The sequence below is a fragment of the Gadus chalcogrammus genome, chromosome 17 (assembly GCF_026213295.1).
Source record: "Gadus chalcogrammus isolate NIFS_2021 chromosome 17, NIFS_Gcha_1.0, whole genome shotgun sequence".
Taxonomy (NCBI): domain Eukaryota; kingdom Metazoa; phylum Chordata; class Actinopteri; order Gadiformes; family Gadidae; genus Gadus; species Gadus chalcogrammus.
The window spans coordinates 274383-300724 of NC_079428.1; the positions used below are offsets into that span (position 1 = coordinate 274383).

The following is a 26342-nucleotide window of genomic DNA, read 5'->3' on the forward strand; positions in this document are numbered from 1 at the left end:
CACCTCTTCCAGCAGGGGGCAGGACCGGTCAGGCGGCGCCTCCTTCAGCCGCAGCGAGAGGGACGAGGAAGAAAAGCTGTGGATAGCAACATGGCGACGTCGGCTTGGCTACACGTTCCGACTAACATGCGACTTACGGAGTGTCTGGAGTCCGTCCTGAAGGAACAGCGGCCGCATTGTTTACCCGCTCTATTGGCGAATTACCGAGAACATGGGGTCGTCCCGACCCAGGTAAACGGGCTCGGGTTGATGTCCAAGCTCGTCCCTTCTCTTTGGAACGGGATGCTCAAACTAAGCGTTACTGGCGAGAGAGAGGCCGTGACTTCTGATGGAAGAATAACTCTTATGTTAAATGTTTTGATTGTTGCTTTGACTAGTCCTTTCCTTAGAAAATACATATTTATTTTCCTTGTCTTCGCTTATTGTTCTCGTTGTCAGTGACTGTCAACGGGTGTTTACAGTTCATAAAATAAACAGGAGGTGGCGTCGCTATAACCGGGATAACGCTTCCATTCCGGATCCTCCTTCAGCCACATGTACCTTCAGCGGTACACGTGCATTTAGCATAGCTCAAACGTTTTACATGTCAGATGAATCCTATTTGATGTCCTTTGGTGGTGTGGTCCTCAAGGTAACCACAGCAAAACTATTCACACAGGTCCCGGTACTGGGATAACATGCAGCCCCCTAGTGACTCCATAGACCGTCCAGCAGGGGGCGCTAACCCCAAGCCAGCCCCCAAACCGCGTCACACTGAGGAGCGCTCCCTTATGTCGAATAAAGGAGCTTGTTTGCCAACAGAAGATGCTGTATTGATATCGGATCCCCTTAAAGCATGGGCTCCTTTATTATATTTGTGAATCAGAAACAGCATTGGATACCTGGGGGGACATGTTGAGGAACATGTTGGCTGTGTGATGAGCTGTTGTCTGTGGTGGTCCTCAGGGCTCCAGTGGCGTGGCTGGACTGGTGGGCTGCGCCAACGCAAAACTGTCCACCTCCAAGACCAAGTAAGAGTTATTCACCTCTCTGTGTCCCAGGCTGACACATCTGACAAATACATTCACCCAACACTTCTCTGCCTGTCTGTGTCTGTGTCTCTCTCTCTCTCGCTCTCTCCCTCTCTCAGGTTTGATGGTCTGTGTATGCTCTCGGTGCTGGTCAAGGACAGCTCTACTGAAGTCTTCCAACAGCATTGCCTGTCTTGGTTGCGTTCGCTACAACAGGTCATTCAGGTAAGTCTGTATTTTATAGCATATTGTGATTTACTTATGAATGGAAGCTTATTGATAAAAGTTTAGTAAATATGTTGTAGTGATGTAGTTCATTTGAGAACTCCCCCAGTCTGAGGACCTAAGAGAGCCCCCCCCCCCAGTCTGAGGACCTAAGAGAGCCCCCCCCCCCCCAGTCTGAGGACCTAAGAGAGCCCCCCCCCCCCCAGTCTGAGGACCTAAGAGAGCCCCCCCCCAGTCTGAGGACCTTACAGAGCCCCTCCCCACTCTGAGGCCCTGCCCCCCCCCTCCCCACTCTGAGGCCCTGACTCCCCCCCCCCCCCCCCCCCACTCTGAGGCCCTGACTCCCCCCCCCCCACTCTGAGGCCCTGACTCCCCCCCCCCCCTTCCCACTCTGAGGCCCTGACCCCCCCCCCACTCTGAGGCCCTGCCCCCCCTCCCCACTCTGAGGCCCTGACTCCCCCCCCCCCCCCCCCCCCACTCTGAGGCCCTGCCCCCCCCCCCCTCCCCACTCTGAGGCCCTGACTACCCCCTCTCTCCAGGCCCCGGCCCCAGGGCCCACGGCCCGCCTGGCGGTGGGCGTCCTGGCCGACCTGCTGCAGTACTCCTCCATGCTGCCCGAGCTGGCCCGCGAGGTGGGGCTCACCTGGCTGCTGGGGCTGCTGACCTCCCTGCTGGGGCTGCAGGCTGAGGTACCAGTTCACCCTGCACCCTCCAGCACCACCCTACAGCACCACCCTCCAGCACCCTACACCTCCCCCCGACACCACCACCCTACACCACCACCACCCTACACCACCACCACCCTACAACACCCCCCCCCTACACCACCACCCTACTAAACCCCCCTACACCTCCCCCCTACACCTCCCCCCTACACCTCCCCCCTACACCTCCCCCCTACACCACCACCCTACACCACCACCCTACACCACCACCACCCTACTACACCTCCCCCCTACAGCACCACCCTGCAGCACCACCCTACAGCCACACCCTATAGCACCACCCTACAGCCACACCCTACAGCACCACCCTACTGCACCACCCTACACCACCACCACCCCTACAGCACCACCCTACAGCACCACCCTACAGCCACACCCTATAGCACCACCCTACAGCACCACCCTCCAGCACCACCCTCCAGCCACACCCTATAGCACCACCCTATAGCACCACCCTCCAGCACCACCCTACTACAGCACCACCCTACTACAGCACCACCCTACTACACCACCATCCTACTACACCACCACCCTACAGCCACACCCTACAGCCACACCCTACAGCCACACCCTACAGCACCACCCTACAGCACCACCCTATAGCACCACCCTACACCACCACCACCCTACTACACCCCCCTACACCTCCCCCCTACACCACCACCCTACTAAACCCCCCTACTAAACCCCCCTACACCTCCCCCCTACACCTCCCCCCTACACCTCCCCCCTACACCACCACCCTACACCACCACCACCCTACTACACCTCCCCCCTACAGCACCACCCTGCAGCACCACCCTACAGCCACACCCTATAGCACCACCCTACAGCCACACCCTACAGCACCACCCTACTGCACCACCCTACACCACCACCACCCCTACAGCACCACCCTACAGCCACACCCTACAGCACCACCCTACAGCACCACCCTCCAGCACCACCCTCAATCCACACCCTATAGCACCACCCTATAGCACCACCATCCAGCACCACCCTACTACAGCACCACCCTACTACACCACCATCCTACTACACCACCACCCTACAGCCACACCCTACAGCCACACCCTACAGCACCACCCTACAGCACCACCCTACAGCACCACCCTACAGCACCACCCTACAGCCACACCCTATAGCACCACCCTACAGCACCAACCTCCAGCACCACCCTCAATCCACACCCTATAGCACCACCCTATAGCACCACCATCCAGCACCACCCTACTACAGCACCACCCTACTACAGCACCACCCTACTACACCACCATCCTACTACACCACCACCCTACTACACCACCACCCTACAGCCACACCCTACAGCACCACCCTACAGCACCACCCTATAGCACCACCCTACACCACCACCACCCCTACAGCACCACCCTACTGCACCACCCTACACCACCACCACTCCAACAGCACCACCCTACAGCCACACCCTATAGCACCACCCTACAGCCACACCCTACAGCACCACCCTACAGCACCACCCTATAGCACCACCCTACACCACCACCACCCCTACAGCACCACCCTACTGCACCACCCTACACCACCACCACTCCTACAGCACCACCCTACAGCCACACCCTATAGCACCACCCTACAGCACCACCCTACAGCACCACCCTATAGCACCACCCTACAACACCACCACCCCTACAGCATCACCCTACTGCACCACCCTACAGCCACACCCTATAGCACCACCCTACAGCACCACCCTACAGCACCACCCTACAGCACCACCACCACCTACACCACCACCACCCCTACAGCACCACCCTGCAGCACCACCCTACAGCCACACCCTATAGCACCACCCTACAGCACCACCCTACAGCACCACCCTACATCACCACCACCCTACACCACCACCACCACCTACACCACCACCACCCCTACAGCACCACCCTGCAGCACCACCCTACAGCCACACCCTACAGCACCACCCTACAGCACCACCCTATAGCACCACCCTACATCACCACCACCCTACATCACCACCACCCTACACCACCACCACCCCCCTACACCACCACCACCCCCCTACACCACCACCACCACCCTACAGCCACACCCTATAGCACCACCCTACAGCACCACCCTACAGCACCACCCTACAGCCACACCCTATAGCACCACCCTACAGCACCACCCTACAGCACCACCCTACATCACCACCACCCTACACCACCACCACCACCCTACACCACCACCACCACCCTACACCACCACCCTACACCACCACCAGCCCTACACCACCAGTGCCTGCACACGCTCGCGCTCCACCCTCAGTGAACCAAGGAGACCAACTGATACAAGCCGCTGTGGAACTTAAACTGTAATTCTGAACAGAGTATAACGATAATCTAAATTAGTTTTTCAGATTATTGAAGATACAAGTGTGTTGATTTGTTAAATGGTTTGGACGAAGGTTAAATTTGAACAATTACCAAGTTATGATGTCTGAAGTAGTTGGAAGTGTCAGAGAAGCTTACCTATTGACTTACATTGTAAAACAATGCACAAAGAACGAGCGGAGGGAATAAAGAAGAAACCTTAAGGACAGTCGATGTGCTGGCAGTGGCAAGCATCCTAATGGTGTGTGTGTGTGTGTTTGTGTATGTATGCTGTGTTGTCATGGTGACGTCCCCGCTGCTGGATGCTGTGTTGTCACGGTAACGTCTCCTGGTGTCCCCAGTGTGAGCTGACTGCTCTGGAGGGGATTGCTGCCTGCATGACCCACTACCCACGGGCCTGTGGCTCGCTGAGGGTAAGACACGCTCAGGACCCCCTCACAGCCTGTCTGTCTGTCTCCACAGCCTGTCTGTCTGTCTCCTCCACAGCCTGTCTGTCTGCTCTCCTCCTCCACAGCCTGTCTGTCTGCTCTCCTCCTCCACAGCCTGTCTGTCTGTCTCCACAGCCTGTCTGTCTGTCTGCTCTCCTCCACAGCCTGTCTGTCTGTCTCCACAGCTTCACTGTCTGTCTCCACAGCCTGTCTGTGTCTCCTCCACAGCCTGTCTGTCTGTCTCCACAGCTTCACTGTCTGTCTCCACAGCCTGTCTGTGTCTCCTCCACAGCCTGTCTGTCTGTCTCCACAGCCTCACTGTCTGTCTCCACAGCCTCACTGTCTGTCTCCACAGCCTGTCTGTCTGTCTCCACAGCCTCACTGTCTGTCTCCACAGCCTGTCTGTCTGTCTCCTCTCCTCCACAGCCTGTCTGTCTGTCTCCTCTCCTCCACAGCCTGTCTGTGTCTCCTCCACAGCCTGTCTCACTGCTATCTTCATGCTCTCACAGGACAAACTGGCGGCCTTTTTCTTGGCTAGGATCACCAGCAGCGACCCAGCTACACAGGAGGTGAGTCCCCCCCCAACCCTATCCCTAACCCTAACCCAGCTACACAGGAGGTGAGTCAGCCAGGGCTGCTTGATGTTTGAAAGCTGATAGGTTTGTTATAAGCTTTACAAGATGGCCTGTCTTAATGTAATACTGTAATAACGTGAGGTGTCCACCAGATGGCCTGTCTTAATGTTATGCTGTAATAACGTGAGGTGTCCACCAGATGGCCTGTCTTAATGTAATGCTGTAATAACGTGAGGTGTCCACCAGATGGCCTGTCTTAATGTAATGCTGTAATAACGTGAGGTGTCCACCAGATGGCCTGTCTTAATGTAATGCTGTAATAACGTGAGGTGTCCACCAGATGGCCTGTCTTAATGTAATGCTGTAATAACGTGAGATGTCCACCAGACGGCCTGTCTTAATGTAATGCTGTAATAACGTGAGGTGTCCACCAGATGGCCTGTCTTAATGTAATGCTGTAATAACGTGAGATGTCCACCAGACAGCCTGTCTTAATGTAATACTGTAATAACGTGAGGTGTCCACCAGACGGCCTGTCTTAATGTAATGCTGTAATAACGTGAGGTGTCCACCAGATGGCCTGTCTTAATGTAATGCTGTAATAACGTGAGGTGTCCACCAGATGGCCTGTCTTAATGTAATGCTGTAATAACGTGAGGTGTCCACCAGATGGCCTGTCTTAATGTTATGCTGTAATAACGTGAGGTGTCCACCAGATGGCCTGTCTTAATGTTATGCTGTAATAACGTGAGGTGTCCACCAGATGGCGTGCCGGTGCTACGGCCGGCTCCCCTGCCTCGGAGGGGCTCTGGAGCGAGGGGTGGGGACCAGCAGAGCCGAGGCCTGGGCCAATCAGCTCCACTGCCTGCTGGCCTCGGCCAATAGCACGCTGGCTCAGATCTACCAAGGCGCTGAAGCAGGTGCGGTCTGTGTGACGTCCAGTGAAGGAAGTATCTTAGAACACAGTGTGGTGATTGGTCGATACCGTGGGCTGAATGGGCCAGCCTGCTGGGGTCCAGACCTGTTATTGGTCGCCCTGAAGCCTCTTCTAAAGGCTCCGGATCTCCTGCTGGAGGGTCTCCTCCTCTCCCTCCTCCCCCTCTCCCTGACTCCCTCCTCCTCTCCCTGACTCCCTCCTCCTCTCCCTGACTCCCTCCTCCTCTCCCTGACTCCCTCCTCCTCTCCCTCCTCCCCCTCTCCCTGACTCCCTCCTCCTCTCCCTGACTCCCTCCTCCCCCTCTCCCTGACTCCCTCCTCCTCTCCCTGACTCCCTCTCCCTGACTCCCTCCTCCTCTCCCTGACTCCCTCTCCCTGACTCCCTCCTCTCCCTACTCCCCCTCTCCCTGACTCCCTCTCCCTGACTCCCTCCTCCTCTCCCTGACTCCCTCCCCTTCTCCCTGACTCCCTCTCCCTGACTCCCTCCTCTCCCTACTCCCCCTCTCCCTGACTCCCTCCCCCTCTCCCTGACTCCCTCTCCCTGACTCCCTCCTCCTCTCCCTCCTCCCCCTCTCCCTGACTCCCTCCTCTCCCTGACTCCCTCCTCCTCTCCCTGACTCCCTCCTCCTCTCCCTGACTCCCTCCTCTCCCTGACTCCCTCCTCCTCTCCCTGACTCCCTCTCCCTGACTCCCTCCTCCTCTCCCTCCTCCCCCTCTCCCTGACTCCCTCCTCCTCTCCCTCCTCCCCCTCTCCCTGACTCCCTCCCCCTCTCCCTGACTCCCTCTCCCTGACTCCCTCCTCCTCTCCCTGACTCCCTCCTCCTCTCCCTGACTCCCTCCTCCTCTCCCTCCTCCTCTCCCTGACTCCCTCCCCCTCTACCTGACTCCCTCCTCCTCTCCCTCCTCCCCCTCTCCCTGACTCCCTCCCCCTCTCCCTGACTCCCTCTCCCTGACTCCTCCTCAGAGGGGACCGTCTCGTATGAGGGCCCGGGCGTGGAGCTGTCCTTCCCTGCTCTGGACGAGGCCGACCCGCTGCTGCTGCTGGAGCTCCAACACCGCTACCGGGCGGCCTGCCTGGCCCTCCAGCACACCCTGAGGTACCCCCCCCCCCCTCCATCACACCCTGAGGTACCCCCCCCCCCCCTCCAGCACACCCTGAGGTACCCCCCCCCCCCTCCAGCACACCCTGAGGTACCCCCCCCCCCCCTCCAGCACACCCTGAGGTACCCCCCCACACCCTGAGGTACCCCCCCCCCCCTCCATCACACCCTGAGGTACCCCCCCCCCCCCCCCTCCAGCACACCCTGAGGTACCCCCCCCCCCCTCCATCACACCCTGAGGTACCCCCCCCCCCCCCTCCAGCACACCCTGAGGTACCCCCCCACACCCTGAGGTACCCCCCCCCCCCCTCCATCACACCCTGAGGTACCCCCCCCCCCCCTCCAGCACACCCTGAGGTACCCCCCACACCCTGAGGTACCCCCCCCCCCTCCATCACACCCTGAGGTACCCCCCCACACCCTGAGGTACCCCCCCCCCCCTCCAGCACACCCTGAGGTACCCCCCCCCCCCCTCCAGCACACCCTGAGGTACCCCCCCCCCCTCCAGCACACCCTGAGGTACCCCCCCACACCCTGAGGTACCCCCCCCCCCCCTCCATCACACCCTGAGGTACCCCCCCCCCCTCCATCACACCCTGAGGTACCCCCCCCCCCCTCCAGCACACCCTGAGGTACCCCCCCACACCCTGAGGTACCCCCCCCCCCCTCCATCACACCCTGAGGTACCCCCCCCCCCCCCTCCAGCACACCCTGAGGTACCCCCCCACACCCTGAGGTACCCCCCCCCCCCCCTCCAGCACACCCTGAGGTACCCCCCCCCCCCCCTCCAGCACACCCTGAGGTACCCCCCCACACCCTGAGGTACCCCCCCCCCCCCTCCATCACACCCTGAGGTACCCCCCCCACACCCTGAGGTACCCCCCCCCCCCTCCATCACACCCTTAGGTACCCCCCCACACCCAGAGGTACCCCCCCCCCCCCCTCCATCACACCCTGAGGTACCCCCCCACACCCTGAGGTACGCCTGATGGCCTATATTCATGTGTTCACAGTGTGGACCCCCAGTGTGCGGTGGTGACCTCTATTCATGTGTTCACAGTGTGGACCCCCAGTGTGCGGTGGTGACCTCTATTCATGTGTTCACAGTGTGGACCCCCAGTGTGCGGTGGTGACCTCTATTCATGTGTTCACAGTGTGGACCCCCAGTGTGCGGTGGTGACCTCTATTCATGTGTTCACAGTGTGGACCCCCAGTGTGCGGTGGTGACCTCTATTCATGTGTTCACAGTGTGGACCCCCAGTGTGCGGTGGTGACCTCTATTCATGTGTTCACAGTGTGGACCCCCAGTGTGCGGTGGTGACCTCTATTCATGTGTTCACAGTGTGGACCCCCAGTGTGCGGTGGTGACCTCTATTCATGTGTTCACAGTGTGGACCCCCAGTGTGCGGTGGTGACCTCTATTCATGTGTTCACAGTGTGGACCCCCAGTGTGCGGTGGTGACCTCTATTCATGTGTTCACAGTGTGGACCCCCAGTGTGCGGTGGTGACCTCTATTCATGTGTTCACAGTGTGGACCCCCAGTGTGCGGTGGTGACCTCTATTCATGTGTTCACAGTGTGGACCCCCAGTGTGCGGTGGTGACCTCTATTCATGTGTTCACAGTGTGGACCCCCAGTGTGCGGTGGTGACCTCTATTCATGTGTTCACAGTGTGGACCCCCAGTGTGCGGTGGTGACCTCTATTCATGTGTTCACAGTGTGGACCCCCAGTGTGCGGTGGTGACCTCTATTCATGTGTTCACAGTGTGGACCCCCAGTGTGCGGTGGTGACCTCTATTCATGTGTTCACAGTGTGGACCCCCAGTGTGCGGTGGTGACCTCTATTCATGTGTTCACAGTGTGGACCCCCAGTGTGCGGTGGTGACCTATATTCATGTGTTCACAGTGTGGACCCCCAGTGTGCGGTGGTGACCTCTATTCATGTGTTCACAGTGTGGACCCCCAGTGTGCGGTGGTGGTCCCGGTCCGCCAGCTGCTGAACCTGGTGTGTCGCGCGCTCTCAGTCGGCCCCAAGAGCCTCGTGAGTAACACACCTGGGGGGGGGTGGGGTGTGACGGGGGTGTGTGTGTGTTGCAGGGTGTGACGGGGGGATGTGTTGCAGGGTGGGACGGGTGTGTGTGTGTGTGTGTGTGTTGCAGGGTGTGACGGGGGGGGGTTGTGTATGTGTGTTGCAGGGGGTGACGGGGGGGCGTGTGTGTGTGTTGCAGGGGGTGACGTGTGTGTGTGTGTGTGTGTGTGTGTGTGTGTGTGTGTGTGTGTGTGTGTGTGTGTGTGTGTGTGTGTGTGTGTGTGTGTGTGTGTGTGTGTGTGTGTGTGTGTGTGTGTGTGTGTGTGTGTTGTGGCAACCCGGTACTCGATTGGGCCGGGTTCCACGGATAAACGACACGTTTAGCGGGGGTTAAAGCCATCCAAGGCATTTATTACAGACAGCTTCAACAAACAAGGTACTCGCGGTCTCTAGGGCCTCCGTGGGCCTCTAGCTGCTCGCGGTCTCTAGGGCCTCCGTGGGCCTCTAGCTGCTCGCGGTCTCTAGGGCCTCCGTGGGCCTCTAGCTGCTCGCGGTCTCTAGGGCCTCCGTGGGCCTCTAGCTGCTCGCGGTCTCTAGGGCCTCCGTGGGCCTCTAGCTGCTCGCGGTCTCTCACGCCGGCCCGGACCAACCCTCGGGCTGGTCCGGGCCGAGGCTTACGGGGCGGGATGCCACAGTGTGTGTGTGTGTGTGTGTGTTGCAGGGTGTGACGGGGGGCTGTGTGTGTGTGTGTGTTGCAGGGTGTGCGGGGGGACGACAGCATGCGGCTGCTGGTTCTTCCTGCGGTCCACAGCAACACGCTGACGGTCCTATCAGCACTCATCACCGCGTGAGTCTCTCAGCTACGCAGCATTCACTCCTTCATAACACCAACCTCACTCCTTCACAACACCAACCTCACTCCTTCACAACACCAACCTCACTCCTTCATAACAACAACCTCACTCCTTCACAACACCAACCTCACTCCTTCACAACACCAACCTCACTCCTTCATAACACCAACCTCACTCCTTCACAACACCAACCTCACTCCTTCATAACACCAACCTCACTCCTTCACAACACCAACCTCACTCCTTCATAACACCAACCTCACTCCTTCACAACACCAACCTCACTCCTTCACAACACCAACCTCACTCCTTCACAACACCAACCTCACTCCTTCACAACACCAACCTCACTCCTTCACAACACCAACCTCACTCCTTCATAACACCAACCTCACTCCTTCATAACAACAACCTCACTCCTTCACAACACCAACCTCACTCCTTCATAACACCAACCTCACTCCTTCATAACACCAACCTCACTCCTTCATATCACTAGCTTCACTCCTTCATAACGCTAGCTTCACTCCTTCATATTGATAGCTTCACTCCTTCATATCACTAGCTTCACTCCTCTATATCACTAGCTTCACTCCTTCATAATGCTAGCTTCACTCCTTCATATTGATAGCTTCACTCCTTCATATCACTAGCTTCACTCCTTCATATCACTAGCTTCACTCCCTCATATTGATAGCTTCACTCCCTCATATTGATAGCTTCACTCCCTCATATTGATAGCTTCACTCCTTCATATCACTAGCTTCACTCCTTCATATCACTAGCTTCACTCCTTCATATTGATAGCTTCACTCCTTCATATCACTAGCTTCACTCCTTCATATCACTAGCTTCACTCCTTCATATTGATAGCTTCACTCCTTCATATCACTAGCTTCACTCCTCTATATCACTAGCTTCACTCCTTCATATTGATAGCTTCACTCCCTCATATCACTAGCTTCACTCCCTCATATCACTAGCTTCACTCCTCTATATCACTAGCTTCACTCCTTCATATTGATAGCTTCACTCCTTCATATCACTAGCTTCACTCCTCTATATCACTAGCTTCACTCCTCTATATCACTAGCTTCACTCCTTCATATCACTAGCTTCACTCCCTCATATTGATAGCTTCACTCCTTCATATCACTAGCTTCACTCCTCTATATCACTAGCTTCACTCCTCTATATCACTAGCTTCACTCCTTCATATCACTAGCTTCACTCCTTCATATTGATAGCTTCACTCCTTCATATCACTAGCTTCACTCCTTCATATCACTAGCTTCACTCCTTCATATTGATAGCTTCACTCCTTCATATCACTAGCTTCACTCCTCTATATCACTAGCTTCACTCCTTCATATTGATAGCTTCACTCCCTCATATCACTAGCTTCACTCCCTCATATCACTAGCTTCACTCCTCTATATCACTAGCTTCACTCCTTCATATTGATAGCTTCACTCCTTCATATCACTAGCTTCACTCCTCTATATCACTAGCTTCACTCCTCTATATCACTAGCTTCACTCCTCTATATCACTAGCTTCACTCCTCTATATCACTAGCTTCACTCCTTCATAATGCTAGCTTCACTCCTTCATATTGATAGCTTCACTCCTTCATATCACTAGCTTCACTCCTTCATATCACTAGCTTCACTACCTTATATTGATAGCTTCACTCCCTCATATTGATAGCTTCACTCCCTCATATTGATAGCTTCACTCCTTCATATCACTAGCTTCACTCCTTCATATCACTAGCTTCACTCCTTCATATCACTAGCTTCACTCCCTCATATTGATAGCTTCACTCCTTCATATCACTAGCTTCACTACCTCATATTGATAGCTTCACTCCCTCATATTGATAGCTTCACTCCCTCATATTGATAGCTTCACTCCCTCATATTGATAGCTTCACTCCTTCATATCACTAGCTTCACTCCTTCATATCACTAGCTTCACTCCTTCATATTGATAGCTTCACTCCTTCATATCACTAGCTTCACTCCTTCATATCACTAGCTTCACTCCTTCATATTGATAGCTTCACTCCTTCATATCACTAGCTTCACTCCTCTATATCACTAGCTTCACTCCTTCATATTGATAGCTTCACTCCCTCATATCACTAGCTTCACTCCCTCATATCACTAGCTTCACTCCACTATATCACTAGCTTCACTCCTTCATATTGATAGCTTCACTCCTTCATATCACTAGCTTCACTCCTCTATATCACTAGCTTCACTCCTCTATATCACTAGCTTCACTCCTTCATATCACTAGCTTCACTCCTCTATATCACTAGCTTCACTCCTCTATATCACTAGCTTCACTCCTCTATATCACTAGCTTCACTCCTTCATAACGCTAGCTTCACTCCCTCATATTGATAGCTTCACTCCTTCATATCACTAGCTTCACTCCTCTATATCACTAGCTTCACTCCTTCATATCACTAGCTTCACTCCCTCATATTGATAGCTTCACTCCCTCATATCACTAGCTTCACTCCTTCATAACGCTAGCTTCACTCCTTCATATTGATAGCTTCACTCCTTCATATCACTAGCTTCACTCCTCTATATCACTAGCTTCACTCCTTCATAACGCTAGCTTCACTCCCTCATATTGATAGCTTCACTCCTTCATATCACTAGCTTCACTCCTCTATATCACTAGCTTCACTCCTTCATATCACTAGCTTCACTCCCTCATATTGATAGCTTCACTCCCTCATATCACTAGCTTCACTCCTTCATAACGCTAGCTTCACTCCTTCATATTGATAGCTTCACTCCTTCATATCACTAGCTTCACTCCTCTATATCACTAGCTTCACTCCTTCATATCACTAGCTTCACTCCTTCATAACGCTAGCTTCACTCCTTCATAACGCTAGCTTCACTCCTTCATAACGCTAGCTTCACTCCTCTATATCACTAGCTTCACTCCTCTATATCACTAGCTTCACTCCTCTATATCACTAGCTTCACTCCTTCATAACGCTAGCTTCACTCCTTCATATTGATAGCTTCACTCCTTCATATCACTAGCTTCACTCCTCTATATCACTAGCTTCACTCCTTCATATTGATAGCTTCACTCCTTCATATCACTAGCTTCACTCCTCTATATCACTAACTTCACTCCTCTATATCACTAGCTTCACTCCTTCATAACGCTAGCTTCACTCCCTCATATCACTAGCTTCACTCCTCTATATCACTAGCTTCACTCCTTCATATTGATAGCTTCACTCCCTCATATTGATAGCTTCACTCCTTCATAACGCTAGCTTCACTCCTTCATATTGATAGCTTCACTCCTTCATAACGCTAGCTTCACTCCTCTATATCACTAGCTTCACTCCTTCATATCACTAGCTTCACTCCTCTATATCACTAGCTTCACTCCTTCATATCACTAGCTTCACTCCCTCATATTGATAGCTTCACTCCTTCATATCACTAGCTTCACTCCTTCATATTGATAGCTTCACTCCCTCATATCACTAGCTTCACTCCTCTATATCACTAACTTCACTCCTCTATATCACTAGCTTCACTCCCTCATATTGATAGCTTCACTCCTTCATAACGCTAGCTTCACTCCTTCATATCACTAGCTTCACTCCTTCATATCACTAGCTTCACTCCTTCATATCACTAGCTTCACTCCTTCATATCACTAGCTTCACTCCTTCATATCACTAGCTTCACTCCTTCATATCACTAGCTTCACTCCTCTATATCACTAGCTTCACTCCTTCATAACGCTAGCTTCACTCCTTCATATTGATAGCTTCACTCCCTCATATCACTAGCTTCACTCCTCTATATCACTAGCTTCACTCCTTCATATCACTAGCTTCACTCCTTCATATCACTAGCTTCACTCCTCTATATCACTAGCTTCACTCCTCTATATCACTAACTTCACTCCTCTATATCACTAGCTTCACTCCCTCATATCACTAGCTTCACTCCTCTATATCACTAGCTTCACTCCTTCATATCACTAGCTTCACTCCTTCATATCACTAGCTTCACTCCTCTATATCACTAGCTTCACTCCTCTATATCACTAACTTCACTCCTCTATATCACTAGCTTCACTCCCTCATATCACTAGCTTCACTCCTCTATATCACTAGCTTCACTCCTCTATATCACTAACTTCACTCCTCTATATCACTAGCTTCACTCCCTCATATCACTAGCTTCACTCCTCTATATCACTAGCTTCACTCCCTCATATTGATAGCTTCACTCCTTCATAACGCTAGCTTCACTCCTTCATATTGATAGCTTCACTCCTTCATATCACTAGCTTCACTCCTCTATATCACTAGCTTCACTCCTTCATATCACTAGCTTCACTCCCTCATATTGATAGCTTCACTCCTTCATATCACTAGCTTCACTCCTTCATATTGATAGCTTCACTCCCTCATATCACTAGCTTCACTCCTCTATATCACTAACTTCACTCCTTCATATCACTAGCTTCACTCCTTCATATCACTAGCTTCACTCCTTCATATCACTAGCTTCACTCCTTCATATCACTAGCTTCACTCCTTCATATCACTAGCTTCACTCCTCTATATCACTAGCTTCACTCCTTCATAACGCTAGCTTCACTCCCTCATATTGATAGCTTCACTCCTTCATATCACTAGCTTCACTCCTTCATATTGATAGCTTCACTCCCTCATATCACTAGCTTCACTCCTCTATATCACTAGCTTCACTCCTTCATATCACTAGCTTCACTCCTTCATAACGCTAGCTTCACTCCCTCATATTGATAGCTTCACTCCTTCATATCACTAGCTTCACTCCTTCATATTGATAGCTTCACTCCCTCATATCACTAGCTTCACTCCTCTATATCACTAGCTTCACTCCTTCATATCACTAGCTTCACTCCTTCATAACGCTAGCTTCACTCCCTCATATTGATAGCTTCACTCCTTCATATCACTAGCTTCACTCCTCTATATCACTAGCTTCACTCCTTCATAACGCTAGCTTCACTCCTTCATATTGATAGCTTCACTCCTTCATATCACTAGCTTCACTCCTCTATATCACTAGCTTCACTCCTTCATATCACTAGCTTCACTCCCTCATATCACTAGCTTCACTCCTCTATATCACTAGCTTCACTCCTTCATAACGCTAGCTTCACTCCCTCATACCTCTCACTCCTGCTCCAGGGTCAGGGGGGGGATGGTCCAGTATGCGGGCGTGTTGCAGAAGGTCTTCTCCCAGACCATCTCAGCCTGGACCCCGGCTTCAGAGACCAGCGGGGGGCAGCAGAAGGCCTTCAGGTACGGTCCTTAACTCTCTGGTCTACGATGGTCCAGGGGGACGCCCTTCTGGTCTATGATGGTCCAGGGGGACGCCCCTCTGGTCTATGATGGTCCAGGAGGTCGCCCCTAGTCCTACTGACCAACAGCAGTAAACAAGTTACCTTAACCCCCGGAACAAAACCCAAAGTACCAGAGACCAGAGGGCCCCCCCCCGGTCAGAGTCCAGAGGGCCATGTCCCCTCCCGGTCAGAGACCAGGGGGCCATGTCCCCAACCGGTCAGAGTCCAGAGGGCCATGTCCCCTCCCGGTCAGAGACCAGGGGGCCATGTCCCCACCCGGTCAGAGACCAGGGGGCCATGTCCCCACCCGGTCAGAGACCAGGGGGGGCCATGTCCCCTCCCGGTCAGAGACCAGAGGGCCATGTCCCCACCCGGTCACAGACCATAGACCAGAGGGCCATGTCCCCACCCGGTCAGAGACCAGAGACCAGGGGGCCATGTCCCCACCCGGTCAGAGTGTTGTTGGTGTTGGTGTTCTCTCTCCGTGTGTCTCCACCCGCTCTCTGACGGTGTTCTGTCTCTCTGTGTCTCGACCCGCTCTCTGACGGTGTTCTGTGTCTCCACCCGCTCTCTGACGGTGTTCTGTCTCTGTGTGTGTCTCCATCCGCTCTCTGACGGTGTTCTGTCTCTCTCTGTGTGTGTCTCCACCCGCTCTCTGACGGTGTTCTGTCTCTCTGTGTCTCGACCCGCTCTCTGACGGTGTTCTGTCTCTCTGTGTCTCCACCCGCTCTCTGACGGTGTTCTGTCTCTCCGTGTGTCTCCACCCGCTCTCTGACGGTGTTCTGTCTCTCTCTGTGTGTGTCTCCACCCGCTCTCTGACAGTGTTCTGTCTCTCCGTGTGTCTCCACCTGCTCTCTGACGGTGTTCTGTCTCTCTGTGTCTCCACCCGCTCTCTGACGGTGTTCTGTCTCTCTCTGTGTGTGTCTCCACCCGCTCTCTGACGGTGTTCTGTCTCTCTGTGTCTCCACCCGCTCTCTGACGGTGTTCTGTCTCTCTCTGTGTGTGTCTCCACCCGCTCTCTGACAGTGTTCTGTCTCTCCGTGTGTCTCCACCTGCTCTCTGACGGTGTTCTGTCTCTGTGTTTCCACCCGCTCTCTGACGGTGTTCTCTCTCCGTGTGTCTCCACCCGCTCTCTGACAGTGTTCTCTCTCCGTGTGTCTCCACCCGCTCTCTGACGGTGTTCTGACTCTCTCCGTGTGTCTCCACCCGCTCTCTGACGGTGTTCTGACTCTCTCTGTGTCTCCACCCGCTCTCTGACGGTGTTCTGTGTCTCCACCCGCTCTCTGATGTTGTTCTCTGTGTCTCCACCCGCTCTCAGACGGTGTTCTGTCTCTCCGTGTGTCTCCACCCGTTCTCTGACGGTGTTCTGTCTCTCCGTGTGTCTCCACCCGCTCTCTGACTGTGTTCTCTGTATCTCCACCCGCTCTCTGACGGTGTTCTCTCTGTTTCTCCACCAGCTCCGTCCGCGTGGCGCTCTACTCCACCCTGGGGCTGTGGGTGCAGGTGGGCGGAGCGTCGGCCAGCCTCCTCCAGGGGAGCCCCACCCACTCTGAGCTGCTCTTCAGCCACCTGCTGGGCGACGTCAGCCCCGGGGCCGATGGGGTCAAGGTGAGGAGGTCACGACCTCTAGGGCCTTATGACCTTCACCTCCACGGGGTCATGACCTCTCAACAAGGTCACGACCTCTACCAGGGCCTTATGACGTGGACCTCAACGAGGTCACGTCCTCTACTAGGGCCTAATGGCCTTCACATCCAAGAGGTCACAACCTCTAATGGGGCCTAATGACCTTCACCTCCAAGAGGTCATGACCTCTCCACGAGGCCCTGACTTCTCCAACTTGACTCCATGACTGCCTCTAGGGCCTAATGACGTTCACCTCCACGGGGTCACGACCTCTACTAGGGCCTAATGATGTTCACCTCCACGGGTTCATTACTAGGGATGGGGATCAAAACCCGGTTCTACCAAGGACCCGAAAATCATTATCGTTTGGGCTTATCGATACCACTATCGAGTCCCGTCGATTATCTTCATCTATTATTTTCTTTGTCCCGTAGGTCCTGTAACGTCATGTTGTGTCCTGTGAGTCACGTCACGGCATTTCAATCAAATCAATCCAATCACTGCAGCGTGTCCACCAAAGTTTTTGAATGGAATTGTAAGCAAACATGTATTACAAGTTAAGTGAAGTCTGGCGGTTAACTTTGCTCGCGAGGATTGCTGAACGGACGGAAATCATTCATTGTAAAGGGGGGTCACAGCCTCAATGGCCAAGCACATTAGCATTGTGCATCAAATAAAGGCCAAATGCAGTACCTTCGACTGTCTCGTCCGTCTCCTGTCGCACCACAGACGGGCCCGTCTTAATCATCCACTCAAAGTACGAGCGGTAATCACACACAGACATTGTCGCTAGGGCCGGGCGATATGACCAAAATATCATATCCCGATATAGGTCATCCATATCCCGATAACGATATATATCACGATATAGCACATTTTCTGTCAATTCAATGAATAAATACCGTATTTTCCGCACTATAAGGAGCATCGGAGTATAAGCCGCAGCAGCAAAATTGAATGATGTGTACATAAGCCGCACTGGACTATAAACCACAGTTGTTTTAATGTTTAATTACCATTAGGGCTGGCCCAAATGCCATTTTTCAGGCTTCGAATACTCTTTGCTTTTTCTGAGCGAATATTCGAATACTCGTTCCAGAAAAAAACACCATCAAAAAACGCCCCTCTTTTAGGTACGAGCTCACTTTGTCTTGGCTGGTCGTGGGAGTCCTTCTCCTATTCAGAATTGTCACGTTCACTCTCCATGTTTGTTTGTGTTGCGTTCTTGTGCCGTGTGGAAGAATGTAAAGCGTCGTCCAAATGACGTAAAATATTACCGTAAAGAGTGTGATTTGCGACAAGACGATATAACGATAGAGGATAATATGAAACGATAGACATTTTTATATCATCACACAATATATATTGTCATATCGCCCAGCCCTAATTGTCGCTAGTCCCGTCAGTTAAAAATAGTAATCCAATTGTGAAATCGGTGTTGTAATCGGTAGCATACAAGCTAGTTATCTTAAAAAGTAAACGACTGTTAGGTTATGATCCGTTCAAATGTCACATAGAGAAACGGTAAATATAGTTTTTGAGTTTGTGAGAAACATGAGTAATACTGTATTACTCATGTTTCTGTATTACTAATACAGTTGTATAGTGCTCTAATCATTTTAGTATATATAATTAAAACTACTGATGTCGACATTTATTAAGAATTACATATTTATTTTAAAATACAATTATTTATTTCCTAAATATTTTCTTCATCAGTAAAAACGCGTCGTATTTCCACCAATTAATAGAAAAGTATCGATAAAGACTCGGACCGTTAAGGAGTATCGAAAATGGTATCGATATCAATAAATACTATTGATCCCCATCCCTAGTCATGACCTCTCCACAAGGTCATGACCTCCAACGGGGCCTTATGACCTTCACCTCCAGGCCCCTCCCCCGCTAACCCTCCCTCCCTCCCTCCCTCCCTCCCCAGCTGCGGGCGGGCGCGGGCTCTCTGGGCGAGCTGGCGTCTCTGGGGGGGCGGCCCGGCCCCCGCCGCTCCAAGGCCCAGCCGGCGGCCCCGGAAGGGACCCCCTCCCTGCAGAGGAAGAGCGACCCGCTGGCCAATCAGGACGCCTGCCTGATGGCGCTGAAAGGTCTCGCCTCCTAGTGCACCTCCTAGTGCACGTCCTAGTGCACGTCCTAGTGCACGTCCTAGTGCACGTCCTAGGGCACCTGCTAGTGCACCTCCTAGTGCACGTGCACCTCCTAGTGCACGTGCACCTCCTAGTGCACGTGCACCTCCTAGTGCACGTGCACCTCCTAGTGCACGTGCACCTCCTAGTGCACGTGCACCTCCTAGTGCACGTCCTAGTGCACCTCCTAGTGCACCTCCACCTCCTAGTGCACGTCCTCCACCTCCTAGTGCACCTCCACCTCCTAGTGCACGTCCTCCACCTCCTAGTGCACGTCCTCCACCTCCTAGGGCACGTCCTAATGCACCTATTAGTGCAACTCCTCCACGTCCTAATGCACCTCCTAGTGCACCTCCTAGTGCACCTCCTAGTGCACCTCCTCCACCTCCTAGTGCACCTCCACCTCCTAGGGCACGTCTTAATGCTACTCCTAATGCACCTCCCTCTGTAGAAGAGACGGGTCTCCCCCTTGACCAGGTCTCGATCCTAAAGGGAGTAGTGTGTCCCCTTAAGGGAGTTGTGCGTCCCCTTAAGGGAGGAATGTGTCCCCTTAAGGGAGGAGGAGGGAGGGGAGGAGGGAGGGAGGAGGAGGGGCGACTCATGTTTTGATGCTCACTGTTGTGATTTGAGTCTTAATTTTTGTTTTGATCAGTTCTCAGACGGATCATCATGACCAGCGGCTCGCTGCTCAAGGAAGAAATACACAAGGTACCCCGTCACCCTAGTGTTAATGTAACATGTACCAGGTGTTCCCAGTGTTAACATGTACCAGGTGTACCCGGTGTTAACATGTACCAGGTGTTCCCGGTGTTAACATGTACCAGGTGTACCCGGTGTTAACATGTACCAGGTGTTTCCAGTGTTAACATGTACCAGGTGTTTCCAGTGTTAACATGTACCAGGTGTACCCGGTGTTAACATGTACCAGGTGTTCCCGGTGTTAACATGTACCAGGTGTTAACATGTACCAGGTGTACCCGGTGTTAACATGTACTAGGTGTACCCGGTGTTAACATGTACCAGGTGTACCCGGTGTTAACATGTACCAGGTGTACCCGGTGTTAACATGTACCAGGTGTACCCGGTGTTAACATGTACCAGGTGTTTCCAGTGTTAACATGTACCAGGTGTTTCCAGTGTTAACATGTACCAGGTGTACCCGGTGTTAACATGTACCAGGTGTACCCGGTGTTAACATGTACCAGGTGTTCCCGGTGTTAACATGTACCCGGTGTTAACATGTACCAGGTGTACCCGGTGTTAACATGTACCAGGTGTACCCGGTGTTAACATGTACCAGGTGTACCTAGTGTTAACATGTTACTTCCTGTGTTTCAGCGTCTCCATGACCTGGTCATCCCGCTGTGCGTGCGTCTGCAGCAGCAGCTGTCCAGTCGCTGTACCGGCGCCTCCGAGGCTGCAGGCGGTAGCAGTGGGCAGTACGCCAGCGCACAGACCCGCCGAGAGCTCTACCGGTACAGTCAGCGCTCAACTCACTGTTAGAGAGCTCTACCGGTACAGTTAGCGCTCTACTTACTGTTAGAGAGCTCTACCGGTACAGTCAGCGCTCTACTCACTGTTAGAGAGCTCTACCGGTACAGTCAGCGCTCTACTCCCTGTTGGAGAGCTCTACCGGTACAGTCAGCGCTCTACTCACTGTTGGAGAGCTCTACCGGTACAGTCAGCGCTCTACTCACTGTTAGAGAGCTCTACCGGTACAGTCAGCGCTCTACTCACTGTTAGAGAGCTCTACCGGTACAGTCAGCGCTCAACTCACTGTTGGAGAGCTCTACCGGTACAGTCAGCGCTCTACTCACTATTGGAGAGCTCTACCGGTTCAGTCAGCGCTCTACTCACTGTTGGAGAGCTCTACCGGTACAGTCAGCGCTCTACTCACTGTTGGAGAGCTCTACCGGTTCAGTCAGCACTCTACTCACTATTGGAGAACTCTACTGGTATAGTCCTGCTGTACTCTATTGGAGAGCTCTACTCTATTAGAGAGCTCTACCGGTTCAGTCATGCTCTACTCTATTAGGAAGCTCCATCTGTAGTTATGTTGTGGGTCTCTGATGGTCCTGGTCTATCATGTCCCCCCTCAGGCTGCTGCTGGCTCTGGTCCTGGTCCCGTCCGCCCGCTGGCCAGCGCCCCTCAGCTGCACCGTGTCCATCCTGAGCCACGGCCGCCGAGACCGCAGCCTGAAGGTGAGCTCCTCCTCCTCTAGAAGGTCCTCAGGCTCTAGTGTAGCAGACTGAAGGTCTTCAGGCTCTAGTGTAGCAGACTGAAGGTCTTCAGGCTCTAGTGTAGCAGACTGAAGGTCTTCAGGCTCTAGTGTAGCAGACTGAAGGTCTTCAGGCTCTAGTGTAGCAGACTGACGGTCTTAAGGCTCTAGTGTAGCAGACTGACGGTCTTCAGGCTCTAGTGTAGCAGACTGAGGGTCTCAAGGCTCTAGTGTAGCAGACTGAAGCTCTTCAGGCTCTAGTGTAGCAGACTGAAGGTCTTCAGGCTCTAGTGTAGCAGACTGAAGTTCTTCAGGCTCTAGTGTAGCAGACTGAAGGTCTTCAGGCTCTATTGTAGCAGACTGGAGGTCTTCAGGCTCTAGTGTAGCAGACTGAAGGTCTAGCAGCTCTTCAGGCTCTAGTGTAGCGGACTGAAGGTCTTCAGGCTCTATTGTAGCAGACTGAAGGTCTTAAGGCTCTAGTGTAGCAGACTGACGGTCTTCAGGCTCTAGTGTAGCAGACTGAGGGTCTTAAGGCTCTAGTGTAGCAGACTAAAGCTCTTCAGGCTCTAGTGTAGCAGACTGAAGGTCTTCAGGCTCTAGTGTAGCAGTCTGAGGGTCTTCAGGCTCTAGTGTAGCAGACTGAGGGTCTTCAGGCTCTAGTGTAGCAGACTGAAGGTCTTCAGGCTCTAGTGTAGCAGACTGAAGGTCTTCAGGCTCTAGTGTAGCAGACTGAAGGTCTTCAGGCTCTAGTGCAGCAGACTGAAGGTCTTCAGGCTCTAGTGCAGCAGACTGACGGTCTAGCTGCTCCTCTCTTCTCCCTGCAGGTGGCGTCGTTCTGCGGCGAGGCGCTGACGGTCTGCAACGGCCTGCTGCACCCCCGCGCCCCCACTCTCTCCCGCCCGCTAAGGGCCCCCCCTGGCCCCGCCCCGCTGCAGCCCCAGGGCCCCGCCTCCGGCCTCCCGCTGCCCGCCATGCTGAGCCCCGCCTTCCCCCCCCGCCACCCCCTGGGCCCGTCCGCCCTGCTGGGCTCCCTGGAGAACCACCTGTCCCTGGGGCTCCCGGACCACGGCCCGCCGGGCCCCGAGGGCCCCCCCGAGGTGCTGCGCCCCGTGTTCGTGCGCTACGACCGCGAGGAGGCGGAGGACGTGGAGATCTCGCTGGCCAGCGACTCTGACGACAGCGTGGTCATCGTGCCCCCGGGGATGCTGGGCGCCGAGAGCCCCCCCGGGCTCCTGGCCCCGCCCCCCCCGCTGGACGGGGCCACGCCCGCGCCCGCCGCCCCGGAGGGGGCCCCCCCCCCCGCAGACCTCGCCTCCTCCCTGCTCGCCGCCTCGGATGGCGCGGCGCTGAACTCCTTCCCCCCGTCCGCCGTCGCCCTGATGGCCCCGGCCCCCCCGCCGGGCCCCGGGGCCGCGGGCGAGGGGCTGCCCGGAGGCGCCCAGCTGCAGCAGATGCTGATGCTGCCCCCTGGCCCCCCAGGGGCGGCGGGCCACCAGCTGGCCCCCCAGAACCGCCACCTCCACGGCCCCGCCCACCCGCTGGGGCCGGGCCCCAAGGACTCGGCCGTCATTAACATCAACAGCTCAGACGAAGAGGAGGAGGAGGAGGAGGAGGAAGACGAGCTGGGAGAGGAGGAGGAGGAGGACGAGGACGGCATGGAGGAGGAGGAGGAGGAGGGCAGCGACTTCCAGGACGAGGAGCCGTACGACGAGGAGTACGACGACTACGAGGACGAGGAGGCGGAGGAGCTGGAGGAGGAGCAGGACGGAGACATGCCCCCGCTGGAGGGGAAGGTGGAGGAGGAGGAAGGGGCGGAGACGTCGGGGGTGGAGGGGGAGATGGGAGGCATCGAGGAGGTGCAGACCAACAGAGCGGCCTTCGGGGCGGAGCGGGGGGAGCGGCTCCAGGAGGTGGAGAGCATCGGGGTGATGGAGGAGGCGCGGGAGGCGCTGGAGGCGCGGGAGGCGCTGGAGGCGCGGGAGGCGCTGGAGGAGGAGGGGGGCGACCCCACCATGCCCCAGATCCTGTGCGTCACCGGGGGCAGTCTGGAGGAGCAGGAGGTCGGGCCACCGGAGGAGGAGCCGGCCAGGGCAGCGCCGGAGGAGGAGGAGCAGTGGAGGCCGGCCCCTGAGGAGGTCAGCCCGCCCCCTGGGGAGGAGCCGGCCGGCGGGGAGGCGGGACCTCCGGTGAGCCACGCCCCCCTGATGAGAACGACGTGTTGTAATGTGGCGTCGCGTGATTACCGTTATTATAATCATTGTCATGTTATCATTACTATTAGAATTATTATAATCATTATTATTATGTTATCTATATTTGTAGTAGTATTATTATCATTAGTATTATTAATTATTATATTATCATTATTAGTAGTATTCTTATTATTATTACATTACCCTTATTAGTAATAATAATAAATAAAATGTATAGCGCTTAATATGGTACTCTAAGACGCTTTAGTAGTATTATCATTAGTATTATTATATTATCATTATTAGTAGCATTATTATCATTATTACTATTATGAGTAGTATCATTATGAGCCGCTCTGTCTCTGAGCGGAGCCGCTCTGTCTCTGAGCGGAGCCGCTCTGTCTCTGAGCGGAGCCGCTCTGTCTCTGAGCGGAGCCGCTCTGTCTCTGAGCGGAGCCGCTCTGTCTCTGAGCGGAGCCGCTCTGTCTCTGAGCGGAGCCGCTCTGTCTCTGAGCGGAGCCGCTCTGTCTCTGAGCGGAGCCGCTCTGTCTCTGAGCGGAGCCGCTCTGTCTCTGAGCGGAGCCGCTCTGTCTCTGAGCGGAGCCGCTCTGTCTCTGAGCGGAGCCGCTCTGTCTCTGAGCGGAGCCGCTCTGTCTCTGAGCGGAGCCGCTCTGTCTCTGAGCGGAGCCAGTCTGTCTCTGAGCCGCTCTGTCTCTGAGCGGAGCCGCTCTGTCTCTGAGCCGCTCTGTCTCTGAGCCGCTCTGTCTCTGAGCCGCTCTGTCTCTGAGCGGAGCCGCTCTGTCTCTGAGCGGAGCCGCTCTGTCTCTGAGCGGAGCCGCTCTGTCTCTGAGCGGAGCCGCTCTGTCTCTGAGCGGAGCCGCTCTGTCTCTGAGCGGAGCCGCTCTGTCTCTGAGCGGAGCCGCTCTGTCTCTGAGCGGAGCCGCTCTGTCTCTGAGCGGAGCCGCTCTGTCTCTGAGCGGAGCCGCTCTGTCTCTGAGCGGAGCCGCTCTGTCTCTGAGCGGAGCCGCTCTGTCTCTGAGCGGAGCCGCTCTGTCTCTGAGCGGAGCCGCTCTGTCTCTGAGCGGAGCCGCTCTGTCTCTGAGCGGAGCCAGTCTTACTCTGAGCCGCTCTGTCTCTGAGCCGCTCTGTCTCTGAGCCGCTCTGTCTCTGAGCGGAGCCGCTCTGTCTCTGAGCCGCTCTGTCTCTGAGCCGAGCCGCTCTGTCTCTGAGTGGAGCCGCTCTGTCTCTGAGTGGAGCCGCTCTGTCTCTGAGTGGAGCCGCTCTGTCTCTGAGCGGAGCCGCTCTGTCTCTGAGCGGAGCCGCTCTGTCTCTGAGTGGAGCCGCTCTGTCTCTGAGTGGAGCCGCTCTGTCTCTGAGCCGCTCTGTCTCTGAGCGTGCGCTGTTTGACCCTCAGGGCCCTCCGTCCCTGGAGGGGCCCGGTGTCTGTGCTGAGCCGGCCCCCGGTCAGCCAGAAGCCCCGCCCCCCGGCAGCCCGCCCAGCAGCACCCTGGCCCCCTCGGGGCCCCCGCAGGAGGGTGACGGCGCCGCCAACCTCCAGACCACCGGAGCCGAAGACGAGAGCCCCGAGGACGTGAAGGGTTTGAAGAGGAAGAGGGAGGAGGAAGACCTGCAGGGCGCCGACAAGAGGAAGGTGACTAAACGCTGCCTCGTGACATCACTAGTGGGCCCTCGGTGACATCACTAGTGGGCCCTCGGTGACATCACTAGTGGGCCCTCGTGACATCACTAGTGGGCCCTCGTGACATCACTAGTGGGCCCTCGTGACATCACTAGTGGGCCCTCGTGACATCACTAGTGGGCCCTCGTGACATCACTAGTGGGCCCTCGTGACATCACTAGTGGGCCCTCGTGACATCACTAGTGGGCCCTCGTGACATCACTAGTGGGCCCTTCGTGACATCACTAGTGGGCTCTGGGTGACATCACTAGTCGGCCCTCGTGACATCACTAGTGGGCCCTCGTGACATCACTAGTGGGCCCTCGTGACATCACTAGTGGGCCCGCCCCCTTGTGACATCACTAGTGGGCCCGCCCCCTTGTGACATCACTAGTGGGCCCGCCCCCTTGTGACATCACTAGTGGGCCCACCCCCTTGGTGACATCCCTAGTGGGCCGTGCCCCTGATGAGTTAATAAATTGGGGCCCTTTAAAGCCTGTGTTTATTTGAAGTGGTTGTTAAAGGAGGCTGACCTCCAGGTCTACTGTTAATGAGCAGCGCCTCTCAGAGACGCTTCGTCAAACAGGTTGAGGCCGTGTGGACAGTGTGGTGTGTGTGTGTGTGTGTGTGTGTGTGGGCAGTGCACAGTCTGTGGGCATTGTGTAGTGTGTGTAGTGTACTGAGTGTGACTGCGTTGTTTCTCAGGTGGAGGAAGGGGGCGTGGCCTCCATGCTGGCTGACTTCATCGCCTGCCCCCCCGACGAAGAGGAGGGCGGCTCCAGCTCCAGCCTCCCATGTCTGGACTGACCGCCCCCCCCCCCCCCCCCCCCCCCCCC

The 26342-nt window shown here is 54.8% G+C and overlaps 1 protein-coding gene across 1 annotated transcript; it reads left to right on the forward strand.

Moving 5' to 3' along the window:
- The first annotated feature begins 37 nt into the window (after positions 1-37).
- Positions 38-26313, forward strand: pelp1 (proline, glutamate and leucine rich protein 1). The gene is made up of 19 exons (XM_056576130.1): positions 38-231; positions 946-1010; positions 1130-1235; positions 1775-1924; positions 4674-4745; positions 5270-5329; positions 6099-6255; positions 7236-7368; positions 9325-9412; positions 10159-10247; positions 15496-15609; positions 17108-17258; positions 19216-19378; positions 20070-20125; positions 20756-20892; positions 21517-21619; positions 22461-23822; positions 25243-25479; positions 26212-26313. The coding sequence occupies exons 1-19, from the start codon at positions 91-93 to the stop codon at positions 26311-26313; spliced, it is 3486 nt and encodes a 1161-aa protein (XP_056432105.1). The 5' UTR covers positions 38-90.
- Positions 26314-26342: the final 29 nt, after the last annotated feature.

What these genes read in the sequence shown, in the direction of transcription:
- pelp1 (XM_056576130.1), top strand. Translation starts at nt 91, where the DNA reads ATGGCGACGTCGGCTTGGCTACACGTTCCGACTAACATGCGACTTACG. An exon ending in CTACCAAGGCGCTGAAGCAG is followed by an intron (nt 6,256 to 7,235) that starts GTGCGGTCTGTG and finishes ACTCCTCCTCAG; the next exon opens with AGGGGACCGTCTCGTATGAG. An exon ending in TCAAGGAAGAAATACACAAG is followed by an intron (nt 20,126 to 20,755) that starts GTACCCCGTCAC and finishes CCTGTGTTTCAG; the next exon opens with CGTCTCCATGACCTGGTCAT.